The 23967-nt window shown below is 40.7% G+C and overlaps 2 protein-coding genes across 4 annotated transcripts; both read right to left on the reverse strand.

The window, feature by feature from the left end:
* Positions 1-6414: 6414 nt before the first annotated feature.
* Positions 6415-12144, reverse strand: LOC121777640 (actin-related protein 5-like). The gene is made up of 12 exons (XM_042174956.1): positions 11950-12144; positions 11774-11844; positions 11217-11341; positions 10283-10327; positions 9212-9314; positions 8915-9024; positions 8544-8653; positions 8371-8461; positions 7844-8275; positions 7532-7659; positions 7109-7454; positions 6415-7033 (listed from the first exon to the last, which is right to left on the reverse strand). The coding sequence occupies exons 1-12, from the start codon at positions 12048-12050 to the stop codon at positions 6533-6535; spliced, it is 2163 nt and encodes a 720-aa protein (XP_042030890.1). The 5' UTR covers positions 12051-12144; the 3' UTR covers positions 6415-6532.
* A 1306-nt stretch (positions 12145-13450) lies between these two features.
* Positions 13451-15409, reverse strand: LOC121777764 (protein-S-isoprenylcysteine O-methyltransferase B-like). 3 transcript variants are annotated; one of them, XM_042175117.1, is made up of 2 exons: positions 15265-15409; positions 13451-14155 (listed from the first exon to the last, which is right to left on the reverse strand). In XM_042175117.1, exons 1-2 carry the CDS (start codon positions 15281-15283, stop codon positions 13569-13571), a joined length of 606 nt encoding a protein of 201 aa, XP_042031051.1. In that variant the 5' UTR covers positions 15284-15409; the 3' UTR covers positions 13451-13568. The 3 variants fall into 3 exon arrangements, with proteins under 3 accessions (XP_042031051.1, XP_042031052.1, XP_042031050.1); XM_042175118.1 differs by having other exon boundaries at positions 13451-14272; positions 15265-15391; XM_042175116.1 differs by lacking the exon at positions 15265-15409 and adding an exon at positions 14273-15243.
* Between the last annotated feature and the right edge of the window lie 8558 nt (positions 15410-23967).

Consider the following 23967-nt stretch of genomic DNA (forward strand, 5'->3'; position numbering starts at 1 on the left):
CGCCGAATTAGGACGACCAAGTTCGGTCAAAGAAGTTTACCTCATAAGACCGGGGACGACCATGTCTAGTCAAAGAGGTTTACTGCATAAGACCACTTCGGTTAACTGGGAAAGTCCGATCCACGCGATAAAACTCGCCGAATTAGGACAAGGGAAAGTTCGATCCCGGCGACAAAAATCGCCAAATTAGAACACAAACCAAGTCCGGTCAAAGATGTTTATTTCATCAGACCAAAGACGAGTCCGGTCAAAGATGTTTATTTCATCAGACCAAAGACGAGTCCGGTCAAAGATGTTTATTTCATCAGACCAAGGACCAAGTCCGGTCAAAGAAGTTTACTTCATAAGACCAAGGACCAAGTCCGGTCAAAGAAGTTTACTTCATAAGACCGAGGACAAGTACGATGAAATTTTTTCGCTAAGCTGTAAATACAGTGTTAGAAGCGAAAACAAAATTTCATTTTTCAAATCTTGTTCGGCATACAACTCAGCTACCCTACAAAATGGCGTTACGCTATTACAAAGGACTATTCTACTGTCCAGGGTTGCTGAAGTTAAGCCACCTATCTGCAAAATCCTCTGGAAGCCGAGTTCGGTTGTTCCGAGCAGATGAAGAATAAGCAGGTCGACGAGATGCTATCCTCGACCCAACACCTCTTCCGCGAGCCCCAGAAGCTCTAACCCCTCGGCGATGAAGAGTCTCTGCAATAAGCATCTGCTGATCTTGCTCGCTCATAGTCACAACTCCTCGGCGAATTTCAGTCCGTCCCTGTCTTGACGATTCCGGTTGCTCCTGAGCCCGTTCTCGTCTTGACGTTTCCGGCTGTTCCGGAGTTCGTTGTTGACTTGGAGTAGGATTTTGAACAAGGGAACCAGAGGCTTGATCTGGAGTGCGAGCATCTGTTGGCGGGAAATGCCTAAGGAATCTCTCGATTGAGGGACGCCGGGAAAGAATGATGTCGTACCGAGAAGCCCAGCGCCGCAATGATTTCACAACTTGTTGGCAAGCCGAGCTCTCCAGCGCATTGTTCCTCCGGAGTACATGATATTCCTCCCACAGTTCGTCAACTCGACTCTGAACATCTGATATGGTCACTCCCCCGCGCACACGGATGTAATCCTCGTACGCAGTCCTCTCAGCAATGGTCGTATTCAGCTCGGCCTCCAGATCCTTCTTATCGGACTCTAAGTCCTTATTATCGGCCTCCACCTTCACTAAACGAGCCAGAAGCTCGTCATTCTTCGTCTGATCGGCTATAGCTCTTTTCTCAGCTTCGTCTAAAGCCGAAGAGTACAGCCGTTTCCAGTGAAGTATCTCCATCTCCTTAGAGTACAAAGCAGCTATATTAGTTCGGCAGCTGTACCGAGCAGATAGTAAAATACAACAGGAATAAAGGCGAGTACGAAAAGCTATACGAAGACAAGTGTAGAGAATTTTTCATTCACAAGGAAAATTTTTACATTAGGAGGGCTTCAAGGCCATTTTACAAGGAAGAAACTAGACTAAGAGAAGGGAGACGAAATCATACTCCGCCAGCTTCGTCTCCGGCTCCTTGGTCTGGTTCAGCTTCTTTCTCCTGAGCTACCTCAGCCTCGGCCTCGCATCCTGCCGGCCTCGCCTCCGCCTCCTGATCGGCTTCCTTCTCCGGATGCCCGGCCCGCTCGACTTCGGCCTCCAGCTCCAGCGACTCGGCCTCACCCTCTCCGTTGTAAGTCGAAGCGGGTGAAACGGGTCCCACGGAGGCAAAGATAGCCTCCAGGTTCTCGTCCCGATCAGCTCGACAACTCCGGACTCGGTCTGCAGAAAGCAGGACCGAGGATGAAGCGAGCTCCTCAAGGAGCGGCAGATTCTGAAGCCGAGCTGCTATCTCTCGGCTGTACAGAGGCAGCACGACGTCGGCCCCCTGCTCGCCCTTATCGGTAATTAGCCTTACCAGACTACCGACAAAGGCCGAGAACTGGCTGCTCAAAAAGAGTTTCTCCGTGTAAACACGGAGAGCCTCCCCCTGGGCAGCCACGGCGGCAGCCTCCTTCTGAGCCTCCCGGTGCTTCGTCTGCTCTTGCAGGATGATGAGCTGGTTTTTGGCTGACCGGGCTTCATCCTGAGCCGAGATCCTAGCAGCTCGGGCCCTCTCAAATTTGGCCTCAGCCTGTTCGGCCAGACTACGAGCAAGATGCAACTCCTTCTGCATCTCCTCGTAGTCGTGGGATGCTTTGGAGAGCTCCACGGAGACGAGTTTGGCTCTCTGAAGATGAACAAGAAAAAAACTCAACAGAATGGCCATCAAAAAATGTGGAAAAGAAGCCAAGTCAGAAAGCTTACCTCCACAAAATTCGTCGGCCATTGAAAAGGCTCAAGGACGTGTTCCGGGATGTCTGCAACCACCTCGGAGATGACCAGGTCTTTCCCCGGCACTCTTGGGGACTCATGAAATTTCCCCTTCCCTTTAGCCGAACACGGCTCCGGCTCTTTCGGATCCGAAGAAGAGGTTCTTTGCCTCTTCGGATTCTTCTCGGCTTCAGACGCCGAGCGAGGGGCTCTCTGCCTCTCCGGCTCCACAAGCTCGGAGGACTTTCGGATAGCCTTGTTCAGCATGTACACTGCCAAAAAGCGAGAAAGCAAGGTTAGTTTTCTTCGTTAAAGCAGTAGAGCATAAAGATAAAGAGAAATCCTCACCCTCGGCCTCTTCGTCCGAAGACGAGATGTCGAACACGACGTCGCCCTTGACGAGCTCCGACTCCGTGTATTGTTTCCTAACTATGGGAATCTTGTTGAGCTCGCCATCGAGCTCGTCCAACGGTTCAGGCCGAGGATGACGGATAACGGACTTCGGCCCTCTCCAGGGAAAACTAGGAGCCGCGGTCCTATCATAGTAGAAGAAGCGGTTTTGCCACTTCGGCCACTTCGTTTTACAAAAAGCCCTAAAGGGCTGTACAGGGATCAAGTAAAACCAAGACCCCTTCCTCTTAAATTGAAAGAATTTAAGGATCGCCTTCAAAGACAAATCCCTTCCTAAATTACGGAGTTCGGCAGCGAAGGCCGACAAGTGCCTCCAAGAGTTCGGAGTCACCTGGCCTAAAGGAAGCTGAAAAAAATCTAGTAAATCTATAAAGGCAGAAGGGAGGGGGAAACGAAGCCCGCATTCTAAGCAGGCCTCGTACACGGTGGCGTAACCCTCCGGCGGGGAGTCAGCCCTATGATCACCGTCAGGTACCACCGCCTTCCCCCCAGGAAAAAAGTATTTTTCGGGTAGGGATATCACAGTATCCTTACTCAAAATACTATGGAAATACTCTACGGTCTTCTCCCCGGACTCTTTCCGGCCAGAAGACCCCTTATCCCCTTTCCTACCGCTACCCGACTCCGAAGAAGAAGAAGAAGACATTTTTCTTACTTTTTGAAGGTGAAGAAAGTCTGAAGAAATTCTTGAAAGCGGAGAGAGAATTTTCGCAAAAAAGAGAGAGTGCAGAAGAAGCAGTCGCAAAAGTGCTTCAATGATGAAGAAAGGAGGTATTTATCAGATTCGGCGAAGATTTCAAAATCGTCGCACCGTTTCGAATCCCACCTTTTCAGGATTCAACGGCCGGATTTTACTGTCGCATTTAATGCAAGGCACGTCCCCTGACGTCAGCCTCCCCCTTGCCTTTATCCAGAATGCCGAAGTGACTCACTTTGCCGAAGTGATTCACTTCGCCCTTCGGGGGGGGTAGTGATGGGGTGCGTACTAAACAAGCCCAACAGCAATGACGGCCCATCAGCCCAAAGCCCAAGGAAGAGTATGAGTTCGGCCCAAAGCCCAAGGAAGAGTATGAGTTCGGCATTACCAAAGAGTTCGGCCTCAGCCTACAGCTCGGTAAAAGCCAACCAATCAAGCTCTGCTCTCAGGACGGCATCAAGCTCTACTCTCAGATCGGCAACCAAAGCAGTTCGGTCTCAGTATTCGACCGAACATCAAGCTCTGCTCTCAGGTCGGCATCAAGCTCTACTCTCAGATCGGCAACCAAAGCAGTTCGGTCTCAGTATTCGACCGAACAAGGAGTTAGTGGACCCATACAGGATTTCCACAACTTCCAACACACCCACTACCACGTGGTGTTAGCTCAGGCCACGATCGTAGGCCATGACCTACGCTACATGCAGGACCTCCATGACCTCCACGACATCCACAACCATCATTAGTGGTGATGCAAGCCACGATCTTAGTTCAATGTATAAATAGAACTTAGATCAGATAGAAAAAGGTTAAGCTCTCTAGAGATAAAATCATATAGCAAGTCTGTGTTGTAAGCTGTAATCCCAGATCAAGCAATACAATCTTGCCCTCCCTTCTTCCCGTGGACGTAGATTTACTTCAGTAATCGAACCACGTAAATTCTTTGTGTCGTAGTCTTTATTCTCTACCAGCATTTACTAACATCAGAAATTCGCGGATTCATCATTATCCTTTATTTAAAGTTTGGGATGGTGAAGGTTTATGAGTTGAGAAGTGAAGGAAGCGAGCTTATTTGGAATAATGTGCATAATATCAAACTAGAAGAGACATATTGGAGGCGCAACAATTTTCGGCCGAGTTATGATATTCCTTATTATAAGAATGATAATTGTGTGCTTATCAGAGGTAAGAGATCGAGGGAAGTAATTTTATATGATTATTGTGCTCAGAAATTCATCTCACGTTTCATGAAGCCTAAGAGCTCGATCTCGTTTGATATCAGTGAGTATGAAGGAGGCTTGATTTCACCTTAGAAGTAGTATTACTCATTGAAGCATACTAATGTTGTACGTAATCATCTTCTTATGCAGTCTCCTTATATATATATATATTTTGATCTATAAAAACAAGATTTAAATACAGAAGCGCAGAACACAGTCATACATAGGGCATTTTTAGGTCATGGTTAGTTTATTTTTAGGTCACCGTATGACATAAAATGATCTTAATATGACATTAAACTCAAATCTTATAATATGACCTAAAACTGCTTAATTATAACTCTACGTGTTTTTGGTTAATTATTGACCATTAGATCATGGCTATGTTTGGGAACATGCAATTGGAGGTGTGGAATTGGAGCCTTCAATTCAAAATTCACACAAAAAGATTTGGATTTGGAAATCTTTCAATTCCACAATCTGAATTCCATATCAAAAGTAGAAAATTGGAATTCCAAACCGTTATAAAATTACATATTTTCACTATATATCCACAACACACACTACACACACTACACAAATTTCACACACACTACACGCTACACACACTACACAAATTTCACACGCTACACACATTTCACACCTTATACGCACTTACACATTTCAAGCATCCGATTTTTGGAAAAAAAAAATTAGATATTTTTCGATCCGAACTGAACCTCATCGAAAAATTTAAATTGCAATATGCAATCCTTTTTAGGTCAATCCAAGATGCTACCACTTTCTCCTTACTGTTCTAGTCAATCCCATAGAGATATATATAGTAATTACATTGCGGGACTGGGTTTTGACGAATATTACAAAGTGTTGGAGCTGCTACCTTGCTGTAGCTTGGAGCGCTCTTTGCACGCCAATCTGTATTCGGAAAGCACGGATTCTTGGAGGGAATTGGATCTTCTTCTAGATGTGGTCATCGAGAACCCCATAAAGTCGGTATGCAAGAATGGTTCCTTTACCCACGGGCAAGCGGGGAGAAGGACATGCTCTAACAAGATGATACTATGTTTTGATATGAAGAATGAAGTGTTTCGAACAATCACAATATCCGGTAGCAATATACTTGGTCCCTTTTGTGATTTTGTTGCAATTCTTGCAAAGGATGATTGCTCTTTTGTGATCCCCGTTTTAAGCCATGGGATCTTGAAGGTTTATGAGTAGAGAGGTGAAGGAAGTGAGCTTATTTGGAATAATGTGAAACTAGGTTTATATTTTAAGCGCAATATTCATAGGAGTGATTATATTCCTATTTATAAGAATGATAATTGTGTGCTTCTCAGAGGTAGTAAATCGAGGGAAGTAATGAAATAGAAACCTGTTGAATAAGTTGATATAAAAAAGCAAGCACTTAAAACCTTTATAAGGAAGAGCTCAATATTATTTTGTGCAACAAGAGCGTCAAATTAATGACAAAATACAAGTTTACAATTTAAATCAGTTGCTATTATTCAAAGATTAAATGTGCATCAGCTGTTGAACATCTCATTCACAGATTAAACCCTATTGAGTGCCACCTGTAAAGTCGTCACTCGTCAGCCATATTCCCAGGGTATATTTCGACAAGGAGTGGTAATAATATAACAGGTTCCGGTGTGAAGACGAAGGAGGAGGAGGAGGAGGCGGTGGTGACGATAATGACAAAATGGAAATAGTCGAATGGATTTTCGAGTCCAAAAATCACAACTTGTTTGAATCTACGAAAATTTGATCCTTGAAAAAAATTAAGAATTATATTAAATTTGGCGGGAAGGGAACATATTTGATTTCTAAAATGAGTTTGGAAGTTCAGAAAAAATCTCCATTGCTACATAGTAATACTTATCAAATAGTGTATCTAGGTCGATAACTTCGCAGCCAATCTTCACCCTTTTCATCGTAATCCATCTTAGTAAACGTTTGCTGTGGAAATTGCATAGCACTAGCATAAGCCGAAGCTCCACGCCAAGCATCGAGAATCGGATCCGATGATCTCGCAATCTTTATAGGCGTACCACTAGGCCGGATCATCCGAATTCCGCCCTCCAACCGCTCTCTCATCCCCGGGAACAGGCAGCTTCCGCCGGTCAGTAAAATCGATTCCGTCATTTTATCTTCCACATCTCTGCCTTTTGATGGCAACCTCCTTGGAGAGACTCCCACCATCTCATCCATCCCGGCCTGATCAATGCCGATCAAATTTGGATTGAAGAGAATTTCTGGGCACCGGAATCTTTCTACTCCGAGTATGATCTGGAAGTCTTCTTTGGTTAAAGGGCGAAAACGAGGAGGAGCCTCTGCAGACGAGGACCCGGGCTCCGGTTTGAAAAAGGTCGGGTCGATTTCCTGCACAGGAAGTCATACATATCTAAGACGTGTATACTAGGCTTCGAGGGGACTAGGTGGGGGGGGATGACTCACCTGTAGCCTAGAAGAGAGGCGAGTTAACTCTGCTTCATCTGGATCTGGCTTATCATCGTCATCATCATCGTTGTCCCGACTCATCAGCTTGTAGAGCTGCCAATCTTCATCTTTTGCACCGAAAGTATCCTCTCCCTTGCCTCGGTCAAAGGCTGCTGTGGTCAAGAGGCGCATTCTTTCTCTCTGAGACGAATTTAGCCTCTCCCCGCGGCCAACGCCTCCTGACCCATTCTCATTCCCGTTGGTCTGTCCACCATTTGTCTTAAACCTCTTTCTCTGCTCCACTTTCTCAGAAAGATCTCGGTGCTTTGCTCGCAACTCTTCCAAATATAGCTCTGGATTTTCTCTATATTAAACAGATGAAGTGTTCAGGAAAAGATCAACCAGAAAGTTAGAATCATGTTGGAGCACTCGAAAACATACAATCGTCTTTCTTCCTCTAATTTCTTTTGTCTCTCTCTTTCCATTTCCTCCTCGAGCTGTTTCTGTTTCTTCTGTTGCCTTGCATCGGACGTAGATTTGATAAACACTTGTTTCCTCTTTTGCTTGATCTGTCAACAGACAGGCATTTCAGAGGTGACACAGAGAAACCAAAAGAACATACAGAAATGGTTGAGATAGAGGGCTGCTATAATATGCAATTCAAAATTCTTCACCAAAATAGAAGAGAGAGGGAGAGAGAATTGATGCAACGATAAAAACAGAGCACATTTAGTAACAACAGAAACAAAGAACCTGCTCTGGCGTAAGCATCTCATCGGGTATACTAATGAGATTGTATCTATCGACAGAGGAAGGATCCGATTTCTCCAAGCTTTCAACAGGTTCTCCCTTTGCTTTCCGTAAAGATTGTGTAGCCTTCGACAGGGCAGATTCAACCTCCTGTTGTGAAGTATGCACAGTCTTTGCAAGGATTGAAGGAATATCATGCTCTGATGCATCCCTGAGTCTCTGTAGCAGAATATCCAAGTCTCTTATTTCATTTTCAAGATCGTTTATCCTATTAAACCTCTTAGCTTCAGCCATCTCCCTTAATCTTTGACCTTGCTTCTCTTTCAAAGCTGCCTTTCTAGCAACTTCTTCCTCAGACGGAACCTCTTCAACTGGTGCGGGAGTCCAAGGAAGCTGCCAACACCTGGTCTTTTCTTCGGCTTCCATGTCCCCTTTCTAAAATCAAAGTAAATGATTATTTCCATGTTTTCGCTGAAAGTTCATGAATGTGATAAAAAGCATTGCATGGCATCACTGCTGAAAGTAGTTACCTGAAACAAGTGAACTTCAGACACGTAGTCCTTTGCAATATAACAATGTTCCATCTTGAGGTCTTCAGCCTTCTCCCATGTAAGATGAGACCTAGTTTACGATTTCGACGAAAACAAGCCTCATTAGACTTTATATTTTGTCTTTTCATGGCAATAGAGTTAACGCAGCTTACATATGATGAGGATATTTGAGGGAAAGAAGTTGCTTTAGGTAATCGGTGATGTGATATCCGCCAACATTAGTTCGGCAGCATGCTTCATAAACAGGTTCTCCATTCAAAAACTAAAATAGGATAACAATTCAACATATTAGTAGTCCATATGATGAGGATATTTGATGGAAAGAAGTTGCTTTAGGTAATCGGTAATGTGATATCCGCCAACATTAGTTCGACAGCATGCTTCATAAACAGGTTCTCCATTCAAAAACTAAAATAGGATAACAATTCAACAAATTAGTAGTCAATTGCTGGCTTTCCAGAGACTTCAAAGGCTGGATCACAAGTTCACAACAACATACAGGCTACTCGCTATTGTAACATACCGGGATAACATGACTTGTATTAAATCCAGAGCAGATAGCTAGTCCATCGCCACTACAAATGCCAAGCTGTTGATTGTACTTATAACTGAATGCTGCATCGATACCAAATGCTGCAATCATGTAAAAACTTTTACAGGGTGATCCAGTGTGATTCACAAGGACATAAGTTCAGGGGAAAAAACAATTTTTTAAGAAACTCGAGCAATATACCCAGTTGGAGGATTTCTATAGTTATTTTACTATTAAACGTAAAACCACCAATACAGATAGGCATCTTCTCATGAGGAACAACTTTACCTACAGACGGCACTCCATAAGTCTCAAAAAGAAGTTCTGCCATTTTACTCCGGGATTGTACAGGATTACACAAGCATTCTGTTTTCAAGACTGGATGGTTGATCTGTTCATCCAGGATATTAAAAGAAATACCAAAGCAACGATAAATAAGATGAAAATTGGACTTTTGAAAGAAGTGAAAATCTAATTGGCAGTATAACATGACAAAGTAAGGTGGCTACAAAAGGTCATTGTCGAAGAAAATAACACAAAGCAATACGTTTCTAATCCACTAAAGTGGATATGGTGTATATTAGTGTCCAGAAAAGCGGCACCCAGCATGTCAGCTCAGCAGTTAGGGTTAGCACATTAAGATGAAAATTGGACTTTTGAAAGAAGTGAAAATCTAATTGGCAGCATAACATGACAAGGTAACGTGGCTACCAAAGGTCATTGTCGAAGAAAATAACACAAAGCAATATGTTTCTAATCCATTAAAGTGGATATGGTGTATATTGGTGTCCAGAAAAGCGGCACCAAGCATGTCAGCTCAGCAGTTACGGTTAGCACATTAAGTTTGTTATGTTGTTAAGGTTTCTTTTCAATGATATTATTAGGTGGATATATATAGCTCTCAATTCAAAAGTCAATTAGATACAGATATCTCCCAAATTTCTTTGGTACATTTGATGTAGTGAACATTAGATTAAAACACTATCAGAATCTCATCCGTACAGCATGTGAAATACAAAATGAAAAATACATCAAGAGCTAGTACTGGGTTAATTATAACCAACACATTAAATGGTGTCGTGGCTATGAGCAAAGTGAAAAAAACAGTATAAGTTTATTCCCCAAAAACTTCTAAAACGAAAGATAAGGTTCAACCATTCAATTAGCAGAGTTCATAGCTTAGTTCCGCCAAAACACAAAAAAACTAAGGAAAGACGGAAACTTCTAAGCATAATTGTGAGTGACCAATCTGGTGGCAATGGGCCATCTATGAGGGTTTTTACAAAATATAGTCTCGGGCCTAGGGCAATTTAACAAAGCATTATGTGAAAGGCCAAAGATATAAGTGGATGTATGTACCTGTGATTCATCTGCCCCCAACCGATCGAAGCCGAAGTCGAGAATCTAAATCAGCATAAGAAAATGAGAACTATATGTCATAAAACCATATTGGACTACAAAGGAGACTCATAAGCAATGTCTACTTATAGGAGCAGTGCAATTATAAATATAGGTGAAAATGTGGGAGTGCCACAGTTAAGAAATTTCCAGTTAATGATACACAAAAATAAATGCAATATCCTAGCATCACACTGAATGAATGAAACTCAATGATCTGTTTCCCACAGCAAAATCTGACTTTGTTATAAGCTAGGAGTGGTTCAAATTGATTACCTCTCGAGGAAAAATTCTTTAACAAAATTACTCATATTAGTACTAATTTTTGGAATCAGGTCCTACTAAAATGTTGCATATCTCCAGTTAAATGCTATCAGTTTTACCTCTAAAAGGTTTTAAAAATTATAATTATAAGAAGATGCATTTAGTATGCAGCTTCAAGATGGCAATGAAACTAAACAAAGATAGGCATGCCTGACTGGTAGATGATAAACTTCGCGAATCTGTCTGCTGTGATTATGTCAAGTGTTTTGCAAAAAGCTTGCCATAACTGAAATTAATTTAAGCTATATAACGTATATGTTTCAACTGATAGAGGGAATCAAATGACATATTTTTAACAAAAGAAGCAGTAAATACATATTTTGGTGGGTGCCAAAATTAAAGCATTTCTTAGGTGTATCTTTTGTACATCAACTATCATCGAAAATAACCAACACAACTTCACTAATACACAAGAGGTGACCATGCTGAAATGGTGTAGAAAATAAATGTCCAAATTGTTTCCCATTTTTTCCTCGTTATGGGGAGTAGACAACATATAACTACAAATTATTCGCAAAGATACAGGCGCAGCAAGTGACTGGTTAATAAAAAATAAGTGAAACAGCCTTACATATTCCATTATTTCAAATTGATAAACAACGTTGCTGTCAAAAGCCGAGCGAGGTCCTGACCTTGTGCAGTCAAAATATTTCAGTAAAGCGGGATCATGGTCCCCTACAACTGTTACAGTTTCACCTGCACCCAAAGAAAGAAATAAGAATTTATATCCCAACCCTTAACTGTTGAGTAACAAGACACAAGTACACAGTAGCAAAACTATACTAATCGGATAGGTCTTTCGAGTTTTTCCTGAATCACAAATACATTAGCTTCACATTCTTTTCTTTTTTTTCGTAATCAATGAGTGCATTCTAGTCCTATCAACTCGTGGGAAACATGACAGAACTAAAAACTCAAACAGATAATGTGGCTATTTCAGGTGTTGATTCCAGAATCAGAAGCTCAGAAAATTATAACGAAAAAGAGGCCAAGTTTCTACCAATTTCAAATTGCAGAGCAGGAAATTAATGATCTTAGCCCCTATTAAAATCAAACGATGGAGCAAAAACAAGCAGAAATTAACAAAAAAAAAGCAGGAACACTATAAGCAACGGTCTCTGAATTTACCAGTAATCTTATGGCGCGGTCTCTGAATAATGTTTCGGAAAATAACGCGAGGCTCGCTCTCTCCCGCCCATCTGCAACAAGAGACACAGTTGTTAGTCCTGAATTTTGCATACACAAACAAACAGGCAATTTTTTCTCTACATATGAGCAGAAATAGGGTTTGATTTGGGGGTTACCCAATGCGGAAATAGGAGCCGCCATTGTCGATGACGATTGGGTGGTTTGGAGGGAAGCTCCTGTAGTCCGACTGCCGCTCTATCTTCGATATGAATGGCATTTTCGTTACTTCCTTCTCTCTAGCGAGAGGAGAGAGAAATCCGTCTAGTCGTCTTCTATTTTCATCTGCAAATTTCTGGAGCTGCAAGGAGTGACCGAACCGGCGGTCCGATTTCACCCGGTCTGGTTTTGATTTTATTTTAGGCATTTTCTAAATTTTACTGTATTTTTTTAGTTGAAAGATAATTAACGATTTTTATATATTCTGCAATTTGCGCATAAAGGATAGCGCGGAAACAAAGATGGACTAAAATAAAGACTAAATGTTAAAACTGGTCCTGAACATCTGTCCATTTTATGATTTTGGTCATATACTTTATCTTTTGAATTTTTGCATTCTAAACATTTCAACTCGGATCACAAATGGTTCTACACAAACAATTCCGTCAATTTTTAAACGGTTTTAACCCGATTTTTAAACGGTTTTAACCCGAATTGGACTGTTAAAACCATCAAAATCGGTCAAAATCGGGTTAAAACCGTTTAAAAATTGACGGAATTGTTTGTGTAGGACCAATTGTGATCCGAGTTTAAATGTTCAGGATGCAAAAATTCAAAAGATAAAGTATAAGACCAAAATCATAAAATGAACATATGTTTAGGACCAATTTTGACATTTACTCTAAAATAAATGATTCATAGGCATACGTCCTTTAATTGATCTTTAAAATATGTAAGTGACTAGTAATTTTTTTTGATGAAGATAATGTTGTTGTTTAGAATAAGAGGTCTCCTTTGAGAGCACGATCAAAATATGTATCAGGTCTTTGAAAATCGAAATGCAATTATTTGTGAATGAATTTGATTGGTTACACTTTTATGGTGACGGTCACTTATAATCGACGAACATGTTAGTCATGATTAATGAATACATCAAATGAGATGGAAGAACTAAATACGGAGTAGTACTCAAGAATTCATTTAGTCAAGATTAATTTTTCCCGATATTACACAAGATTGAATTGGTCCGAAATTATCCAATATTAATTTTATCATATGATGAAAGCCAAGACTAACAAATCAAGACCAATATGTAAACAATGTCCCAAGGTTAAGTACTATTACTACAACCAACCAAAAACATTTTATAAGATTCAATCTTGAATAATCCATCGAACCCACACTGTTCAACTCCACAATTTTACTGTACCTATTTGTGTCAAAAAAACGAGCTGAGTCTCCCCAATTTTATTTCTCACTATATTTTTGGAATCTATAGAAAATTGTCATCTAAATTTTTAAAGACAAAAAAAAAACATTGTTTATTGCACAAATTACCTCAAACTATATCTACAATCAAATTTTGTTTTTGCCAATCCCAAAACTCACAACTCCCCAAAATTATCAACCGAGTGACCAATAGAGCTAACAGTCAAAAGATGCAATAGCATTACTCAGTAATTACTGACTTACTAATAATTCATCAGATCATATTGAATGCAACTCAAAAGTATTCAAGCGCCTTAGAAGTTAGAACACAACCACAGGCAAGCGATCAATTAGAGGGTAAGTTCATTCATCATTTTACAAATGGGATCCCAGAAGTCGTCTGTCTAGCATATTCCACGTAACGAGAACCAAAAATCTGTCTCAAGAAATGCTCCTCATATTGTATCCTCTGATGGAAAAAACGCCACACGACTGCTGCAAATCCAAGTGTACATACTGGATTACACAGCATTATTTGAGTACCAACAGACCATATAAGGAAGCCACAATAACTTGGATGTCGGATGTACTTATAGACTCCATGAGTGATCAATACATGATCTTGCTCACGAGATCTCCGTATAGAATGAGTGAAGGACCTTCCAGCAGTTATGATAGCCAACTTGCGCATTAGTTCACCAACAACTACCAAGGCAAGACCTGTGTTGCTTATAAGCCAGTGTTCTTTCATCCCGGGGAAGAAATAAATTTCAATTAAGTACTCCACCAGGGAGCCAACCATGGCCAGAACATAGTTTTTGCTGATTAAAAGAGACTCTAGAGTTACACTGTTTTTCCCGTGAAAGAAGAGTGCTAGGAGATATTCAGAACCATGGAAAAGGAATATAGCAGTGAACATTTGTGATAACTGTCTGAATGCCGTGAAGTTGAAGACCTCTGTCATTTTTCAGAACACCAAAAAAAAAAGAATTTCCTCAGGATAAAAACAAGTTTCGGGCACTGAATGGTCTCACACAAGGAAACTTTAATAAGTTGTGTTGGATTATTCCAGACCTGAAGTGATTGTAGAGAAGCAATATATTAGTGATGAAACGTGGGGCTCCACGTTATTCAATAAAGGCACTATAAATGACATCCCTAAACATAGCACAAGCTTAAAGTCACACTGAATGTCGAGTGATTGAACGCATTAGTCTGTATTGCACATAGAAAATAACTTCTTCAGCAGAGAGCTCCATTAAAGTAAAACTGTTTTGGGATCAAATCTTTTTCTTTACAAAACCACTCAAAAGACCGCAGCTCCAATCAGCAGATCCCACCTTATTCCTAATTGAGATCTAGGGGGTATTTTTTTACGGAGGCCCCAATCAACGAAGATGACAAAGCTCAATGTACATAGAATCATAATGAATACAAGACCAAATATTATGAATACCTCAACTTCCCTTTATTAAATGCTAGAGTTTATGCACAATCAAGCTATGCAAGATGCCTTCTTCGAATAATAAGAATAAAAGCTGCGTCTTCCTGTATAACAAGGCTTTGTGTAATGCTTTCGAATCAACTAAGCTAATACTCCAATGTAGTCCTCGAACTCTTCATTGGTCTTTCATTTTGCTATTTACAATTTCACATTTCAATTATACTAGTATTTTTACAACAATTATGTATGAGAGCTGAAAAAGGCTCCTAACCCTTTCTGCCTAGTAGCCAAAACATATGCATAGAGTGTCTATCAAGGTTAACTTTCCTGCTTAAAAACAATAATATGTCTAACACTGTTTCATAAGAAAAATGTGGACAACTAATTAGTTTCATAGCGTGAAAGTGGCGCTACCACAGTAAACCCCTCAAGTTTAGTCATAATTGTTTACAAATTAGTCCACTCGAAAACGTTAACTGCGTCTAGCATATAATTGTCGAATTCAAAAGCAATCGAAACCCCAATTAGATTCACAGAGATGGCACAAACACCGATACATATAGGATTTGCATATCGACGACATGTCTCAAAATCCTGCCGTTTGCTTTAAACTTAAAATCACCTGATTTCGGTGAAGCCATGGGCGCGGCGGCAGGGAGGCGGAGACGATTGCTGCCGCAGCGGATAGGAACTTTGACTCGTTGATTTATCTCTAATTAAAGCTCCACATGATGAAGGATGAATTTTACTCGTATAGAAAGACGATATACGCGGGCCCACCCAGACTGCCCCTATTTTGAGAATTTTGACCGATAAAAAGATTCTTAAAATAAGTGGTGTATAAAAAATAATAATTGGATAAACTAATATTCTTACTATAGACTTGCCAACTCATCGTCAGAACTGAGATTCAGTAGCTGCTTAAACTTATGCCAACACGGTGTAAAATTATTATTCTATAATTATCAGTGTATAATTATTTTGGTACATAGTATTTGATTTTGTTTTCTTTTGTTTAATTGCTTAGTGCATTTGAGTATAGTTTATGTATTCAGACTTGCCAAATTACTAATTTTTAGTTTAGGTTAAATGGGAACTACAAATTTATTGAATTGACATGCTCTTAATTAATCCACTTCTAGGCCATGGGAGTTAGGCCATGAGAGTTAGGGCTCGGTCGAATGTGTGCTTTCCCTTTTATACTTGGAGTGAAAATGGGTAAAATTGGATATCAGGCATCATCGCCCGGTGGGGCAATTCATAAGTGTAAAAACGTCCAACCAGGCATTTTAGCAACACCACGACTCAGGTCCAAACGCCTGGCCGAGCGTTTTGTTGGATGAAAAATGCACGACCGGGCGAACTCTCTGGAATCCGCCCGTTCACTTCGTTTTGCCCATTTCAACCTGTTTTCACTTCAAAATTCCAACAAACTCATTGCTTCGTCTAATTGATGACTGGGTGGGTGAAAACCTATAAACATCTTAATTCAACCAAAAACATGAATTAATCACCTCTAAAACCATCCTAAACTATGAGTTTATCAACTGTGCCAGGTTACTATTTTATTCATATTAATATAAAATATATAATCCCTCCGTCCCATTAAATATGTAACATTCGAAAATCGGCACGAGCTTTTATGTAGTGTTTTTTTGTGAGTTAATGAAGTGAAAGTAAAGTAAAGAAATAAAAAAGTAGAGATATAGATGTTTTCATTTTAGGAAACATTTTATTTTTAATGTGACAATCCCAAAAGAAAACGTTTTATTTTTAATGAGATAGAGAATACTAATATTACAAATTATTGGGGTTTCATTGTTCCCCAAAACCCCACGCAGGTCCGCCAGCCGAGTCTAATAAATTTATTCCAATAGATTTGAGAATCTATTTTTTTAAAGTAAAATCTAAGATTTCTTATCCATACGTGCGAAGATAATTGATGAGGTCTGACTAATAAATCTTTACTTAGACGATCATATGAATCTTTTCTGTTAGATTCTATAAGAGTATCCACAATGGCGCCTAGCGCATCGCCTAGCCGAGTGCCGGCGCTAGGCGAATCATTGCAGGCTCCGAAAACCGTCGAGCGGTTTTTCGGAATTGAATTTCGCCTAGCGCTGGGCGGTCAATTTCCGCTGGGCGATCCGCTCGGCGCCATTGCAGCGCCCGAATCGCCCAGCGCATAGCCCAACGGTTTTTTTTTTATTTTTTTTTATTTTGAAACACTATATATACGCGATTTGCACTTCATTTTCATTCGCACCACTTGTATTAACGAGTACTCTCTCTATCTTAATTTCTGTACAAGATCAACACCGAGAAATGGATCTGAACAACGAGCCTACTTCAGGGTCGAGCGGTTCTCAAACTCCCCCAATCCCCGTTGGAGGCGGATGGAATCAGATGCCCGGGTACTACAACATGTACCCGTGGCAGCAGATGCTACCCGGGATGCCTAGCGGAGGGAGTCCGCCGGGGGGGTTCCCGGCGATGTCGGGTTGGGCACCAAATATGCAGATGATTCCGGGGTGGGCACCCAATATGCAGATGATGCCCGGGGGTGTACCGGCGACGCAGGTGATGCCGGGGGGAGTACTGGCGACGCAGGTAACGCCGGGGGGAGTACCGACGACGCAGGTGACGCGGGGGGACGTCTATCGCCCCAGTTTTGATTTTTTGACTGCTTCGCGCACACATCGACCCCAACGGAGGCGCAGTTCACGCCGAGCGGTTTTGATGATTTTTCGTTGTCGGATTTGGGGTTTGATAGTCTCAGAGTTCCGAAAACTCCCGTTCAAACGGGAGGAGCAGTGCAGGGTAGTGGCGCCCCAAAGAAGAAGGGCAAGGGAAAGAAGGTCGGGGAGTCGTCGTAGCCGGGTGGGGATGACCCCACGGTACAGAGAAGGTGGACGGACGAGGAGAACGTTGCGCTGTCAAAGGCGTGGGTGAGTGTTTGCGACGATCCTCTTGTTTCTAATAACCAGAGGATCGTCAACGTGTGGGGCAAGGTAGCAGCAGCCTACCAGCGATTTTGCCCGGAGGGGAGGCCACACAACGGGGAGGATTGCCGGAAGGCATGGAACCGAATCAGGGCTGCCGTCTCCCGATTTTCGGGTTTGTATGCCAACGCCCTCCGCATGCAGAGTAGTGGCCAAACGGAGGACGACTGCAGGAGGATAGCCGAGAAAGCCTTCCCCCAGCCCGGGTTGTATAAGGACTTCACCTACTGGAACTGCTATCTTGTGCTGAACGACTCCGAGAAATTCCGAGTAGGTGTCGACGCTGGCTAGCCGAAGAAGCAACGATTGAACTATACCGGGGATTTCAGCGGCAGCAGCGGTGGTTCGCACGACCTCCCCGAGACGGACCAGGTGATCCCCAACCCTCGTTCGTTCGGCCGCCGACCTCGCCCCGCTGGTCAAAAGCGGGCGCAACGGGAGGCGAGGGGGGTCGCCGGGGGTTCCCAGGAGGTCCAGTCGGCATCCCCCTTTGACCGCCAGTCTACAGAGGATCTCAAGTACTTCGCGCGTCAACAAACACGCCAGATGATGGTGAAGACGTTAGCCGAATGGCGAGCGGCGTCGGACCCCCAGGAGAAGAGATTTCTCTTCACATTGCTCGAGAGCATGAATGACGATCTATGTGGAGGCGGCAGCGGCGGTGGCGGTGGCAGCGGAGGCGGCGGTGGCGACGACGACGACGACGACGGAGGCGAGGGAGCCGACGAGTGATTTTTTTTAAGTAATGTAATTTTTTTTTATTAATGTACTTTTTTAAAATTTTTGTACTTTTTTTAATTTATTGTACTTTTTTTAAAAATTAAAATAGTATTATTAATGTTTTCCGTATATGTCTCGTAAATTAAATTTCGTATATTGTGTTATTAGTGATGTGGCTATTGATGTGGCTGGGCTATTTATGATATGACTAGGCTATGGCTGGGCTATTTCTAATATGGCAGGAGGATTTTTAGTGTTGATGATGTGGAAGGAGGAGTTTGTGGCTAGGCTATTGCTGGGCTATGACCACTATGGATGCTCTAAATTCAATGCTTCTTGTGAAACCCATCACAGTTGGAAAAGAAAGTTTCATTCTGACGTTGCTCTAGATGTTCTAGCCCTAATTGGATTAGCTCCATAGCTTTGTTTTTAGTTAATTTCGGTGAATTCTCAAAGGTTGGATGAAAATCCCCATATTTGACATAGTGATCGAAATGTCTTGCAAACGGCATTTTTAAAATCTGCATTGTCCCAAATAATTTTAGTGGAGTACTTAATTCCAAATAAAACATAGAAAAAAAATGATGGACTAGCATACCAGATTGGTACTATACCCAAAATTATACTACTATATTCTAAATTTTTAATAATGGATTATCAGATGAGGATTTGAGGGGAGAAGAATAAAATAAGACAATGTATAATGGGAAAAAATTATGTTATATTTAAGGGGTAATTGGTCAGAGAAATCATGAACTATTGCGAAATTTGATATTTCCCGCATCCTTTAAAGTTGGTCGGATAAATCATGAACTTTCACAACCGTGCGAATTTCCAACAATAATTATTTTCGGTCATGACTAATATTAACGTGAATTAATTAATCTCATGTGGTGGCATTGTCTATTCTAAAATAGACGTGTATTAATAAATCTCATGTGAGCTTATTAATTTCCAAGTAACAATCCATATTATTTATCGTTATGGGAAATTCGCTCTGTTGTTAAAGTTCGTGATTTATTTAACCAATTTTAAAAGTTGTGAAAATGCTAAATTTCAGCAACAATTTATAATTTTTCCAACCAATTACCCTATATTTAATAATAATGTGTTATTTTATTAAGATGCCTAAAAATGTAAAATGTGCCATTAAAATGAATTTTGAGAGCAAGTAATATACAATTGTCAATGACTGAAGACGGCTTTTTCAAAAACAATCCAACATGTGAAAACGATTGACCTTGACTTTGGTTAATGGTCATTGCATAAGACACAACCAAAGAAAAATTCGCATACTCGGATGTCATATTCTGAAAGGTCAACGAATTTAATCCCAAATTTTGAAAGGTCGGCAAATTTTATCACTTTTTCCGAAATCGATTAGGCGATGAGGAAGTTATTAGATTTAAAATTTATTTTGAAACCTTAAATCACGAACAATGCTAGTATTAATTTAGTCAATCAAAAAATCAAAATTCATAATAAAACACACAATGGATGGGAAAATGAGATCAAATGATAAAATAAACAGATCTTATACACAAACAAGTTGAACATCTGTTAAGAGGAAATAAGATCAAATGACAAAATAAAAAAATCTAAAATTGTTTTCCTATACAACAAGGCTTTGTGTAATGCTTTGGAATCAACTAAGCTAAGAGTACCATGTAGTCTTCAAGCTATTCATTGTTCTATTTTGGTATTTATATTCCGCATTTCAATTATATTTTACAACAAAATAGTTCTGATATAATAACCAATTCTGATACTCATACAAGCTGAATTGTGATAAAGACTTAGCAAAACAGTAAAAGCCAGTGTAAGAAACGATTCTCCTAATCCTCTGAATGTTCAGAAACTCGAACAAAAGCCGCAGCCACATTTCGATGGTGCAGAATAGGTATTTTACATCAACAATCCTTATAGAAACACAATGTAGGGTTCAATCAGACTTGTTGTCAAACACCTAATTCGCATTACATTAGAAAAGGAAACAGCAAAAACTAAAAATCAAAACAACAAAATAAGCAACCTCGAATGACAGATGTGGCGGAGAAGGGAGGAGACGGCTGGGATTCCAGCACTCGACAAAGGAGGGAGGAGCGGCGTGAAATTAGGGCTAAATGAAGAATAATTAAACTTACTAAAACCTACTTTATTATTATACTATTAAAGTGAATTAAAAATAACATTAAAATAAAAGAAAAAGCTATTGAATTCATATATCCGAAATTAAAAATTAAAAATATAATTAAAAATGGGATAAAATATATACAAATGATATTCCGACAGTAATCATAGTGTACTCAATCAGTCCTTTTTGGTAGTGTACCGTGCATTTTAGTAAGTTTACGAGTATTTAGAAATTTCTCTCTTTACTTCAAGTTAAAGTGTCTCAACATTGTAGGATTGACATCTGACTTACCAAATACAAATTCTTTCGTTTAGATTAAATAGGAACTACAAATCTATCAATATCTAAAGTGAGAGTTTTCTTGATACCACCGTGGCACCATTTTGGCGGGAAACTACTGCTACCGCAGAATAATAGGAGTAGCTATCATTCTTGAGCAATGCGAAAGGTATTGCAGAGCAATAGCTATTAGAGCATCTCCTATGGCGCCCCTCCGGTAGGACGTCCGGTCGGACACCGGGAAGGGCGACGGGACGTCCGCCGTTGGGAGGTCGGAGGTCGGATACGGACGTCCCGTGAGGACGTCGGGTGTCCTCGGACGTCCCGGGGACGGGCGGGTGGACGGGCGCCACTGTGGCGAAGGTCGGACGTCCGATATTTGATTTTATTTTTTTTTTTAAATTCTATATATACGGCTCGTTGAACTTCATTTCATTTGCACCACTTGTGTTAACAAGTTTCTCTCTTCTTTTACTACAAATTTCATTTCTACTTAATGGAGAACGATAGGAACTCCCCGGCCACGAGCGAGTCGCAGACTCCGGCGTTTCCCATAGATATGGAGGGAAACGTTAGCGGAAGTGTGTCAACGGTTCCGGGAATGTCGGGGATGGGTGGGATGGGTGGAATGGGTGGAATGGGTGGACTTTGTATGTTTGCCCTTTTCTACTTTTATGACTTTGTATGTTTGCCCTTTTCAAGTATTTCCCGTAATTTTTCCGTATTTTGCTTTCCCGTACTTTTTGTTTATGTTAAAATTAAATTATTGTGATTTTTTTAATTGCGGGATGTCCTAGTGGGAAGGGCGATGGGAAGGGCGAATATGCAGGGGATGTCCTAGTGATGTGGCAGTGGGGTGGGGTGGGATGTCCTAGTGACGTGGCAGGAGGTGTTTTTGGGATGTCCTAGTGGATGTCCGAGTGGGATGTCCGCCCACTGAAGATGCTCTTAGTCTATCCCTGCAACAAAATAGCTGTCATCTTGAGCAATGCAAAAAGTAGTCTAGAGAATTGTTAATACTAGCAGATTCATCAGTCTCCTTTGGTGCCTTCGGTTAACCGAACTAATGCTAGGATTGATAGAATCTGCCGTTCGGTTGCTCAATATCCATCAAACTCCGGCCCGCAACTCAGAGTCACGGCCCGACAAAGCCCATATCAAGAGTGAAAATTATGGCTTTAATCCCGTACTATCCATCTCACCCTTCACCCTCCGTCTAATTTTGTCTCTACATCCCTTTCTCTCTCTTCTATCACTGGCGGTGACGGGACGGAGTTGATGCTGCTGCTGCGGCGGAATTGCCAGAATGATTTCGCGATCGGCTTCCCCTCTTCCTCCTCTTCGTCGTCGATGGTGGCGGAGAGGTACTCGGTCAGCCGCTTCTTCTTCGTGAAAATTACGGCTTCAACCAATTTGTCTCTACAGTAATACACCCCCTTTTTCTCTCTTCTGGCGGTTGCTTTTTTGGCAATTTTTTTTTGTTAAATAAATTTTTTTTAAAATTTTAACAATTGTTTTTTTGGTCAATGAGGTTATAATGATTAATGGATATTATCACTTCTTCATGAATGAGATTTACTGGGTTGTATTGTCGACTATTTATGTAGTACCCCCTATTTCATAATAATTAAATAAGTTTTTTTATTAATATTTTGTTGGATTATATATTTAATTAATATTTATTTACTGTATCAGATAATGAATAGATTTAAATTGTGTTGTAAATTTTATAATAAATAAGCTTAATTAATGATAATTTTTATATTAGTTTGATTAATAGAACTTTTAACTAATATTGTGTCTTGGACATAGTCTCTTCAACCAAACATCAATATAAAATTTAGTAATACTACTAATTTAGTTCAAGACAAAACCCATTTTATCTTATCTTATATTGAATCTCATTATAATTTTATCTTTCAAACCAAACGCCATCTTTATAGACTAAATAAATTATAGTAAGTTCCTTTAGAGTATCAAGTACTCCATCTTAAAATTCTTCAATAAATAGTAGAGAGTGAATATGTGAAAGATATCTATGCTAATAGCAGAGAACGAGGAAGATGCAACGAGCTGCAATTTGAGTGTTATTTGGTTTAAACGACGAAAGACGGCGACACAGCAGAGAATGGTGGAAGAGATTGCGCTTTGGAAGATTCGGAGGGAAAGCAGAGAGGAAATCGGGCCGCATGAACTGAGTGAAATTTGGCGTCGATGCGGTGGCTACCCGTAGTCGACTGACGGCGAGGCAAGGAAGGCGATGGAGGGGATTTGCTGTGCGGAGAAGTGGGCTGTGGCGATCGAGTCTCCGGCTCTCCCGGGTGAAATCGCTACAAAATGAGGTTTTGAAGCGAGGTTTTTCAGCGCGTCGCTCTTTAATTACGCCCCCTCCGATCCATTTCAAGTTTCTCAATCGGCCACTAGAAGTGGGGGGTCGTAGAGAGAGAGAGAGAGAGAGAGAGGCAAATAGGCGAGGAGCGAGTGAAATATTTGTTGTATTCATTTTTGTTTATAAACTTTCCCAAATATATGTATTCTTCTTGATACATTCCGTTCTGCCTAACATATCGAAAAAGGATTGTAATGGTGATTAGGTGGCGCTGATATTTCAAGGTAATATGTGGATAATGAGGTTGTAATTTTTGTAGCCCCTTTTGTAGCCGACTATGGTGTTTCCTCAATTTTAATTTCTGTAGAAGCTGAGGGAGGGATTGACGGCGTGAGTGCAGTGGTGAAGTTGGAGAAGGAGATGGTGTGGTGTAGTGGTGTGTTTTTTTTATTAAAAACCATTTTAGTTTAGTTATCATTTTTTTCACTTTAATCGTGTTTTCGGTTAATAATCAGTATTACCAGCCCATTTTATTTAATCAGTATTACCTGCCCATTTTATTTATTTAAATCTGGAATTGTTTATTTTGACTATAATTTAGTCTCAACTATTTATTACTCCTTCCGTCCCATAAAGTTTATTTCAAATTTATCTACCGTGATATTTAAGAAATTGTTTTACTTTTAATTAAATAATGATGTATAGTGGAATGGTGTATTTAATATCTATTTTAGGTATATATATATAAGTGGGATAAATTTTGCCTGATGGATTAAAATAGTAAAATGGGACAAATTTATAGGATGTGCAACAGAGGGAGTATATTTTTGTTATGAGTTCTTTTATTATAAATTCTATTTT

Source organism: Salvia splendens, chromosome 18, assembly GCF_004379255.2.
Source record: "Salvia splendens isolate huo1 chromosome 18, SspV2, whole genome shotgun sequence".
Taxonomy (NCBI): domain Eukaryota; kingdom Viridiplantae; phylum Streptophyta; class Magnoliopsida; order Lamiales; family Lamiaceae; genus Salvia; species Salvia splendens.

Coding starts and splice junctions, on each gene's coding strand:
- LOC121777640 (XM_042174956.1), bottom strand. CDS start 12,050: ATGCCATTCATATCGAAGATAGAGCGGCAGTCGGACTACAGGAGCTTC. Junction 9,315..10,282: donor TGGGGGCAGATGAATCACAG/GTACATACATCC, acceptor CTGGATGAACAG/ATCAACCATCCAGTCTTGAA. Junction 7,660..7,843: donor AGATGCTTACGCCAGAGCAG/GTTCTTTGTTTC, acceptor GTCTGTTGACAG/ATCAAGCAAAAGAGGAAACA.
- LOC121777764 (XM_042175116.1), bottom strand. CDS start 14,354: ATGTCATTTATAGTGCCTTTATTGAATAACGTGGAGCCCCACGTTTCA. Junction 14,156..14,272: donor CTTCTCTACAATCACTTCAG/GTCTGGAATAAT, acceptor GAAAAATGACAG/AGGTCTTCAACTTCACGGCA.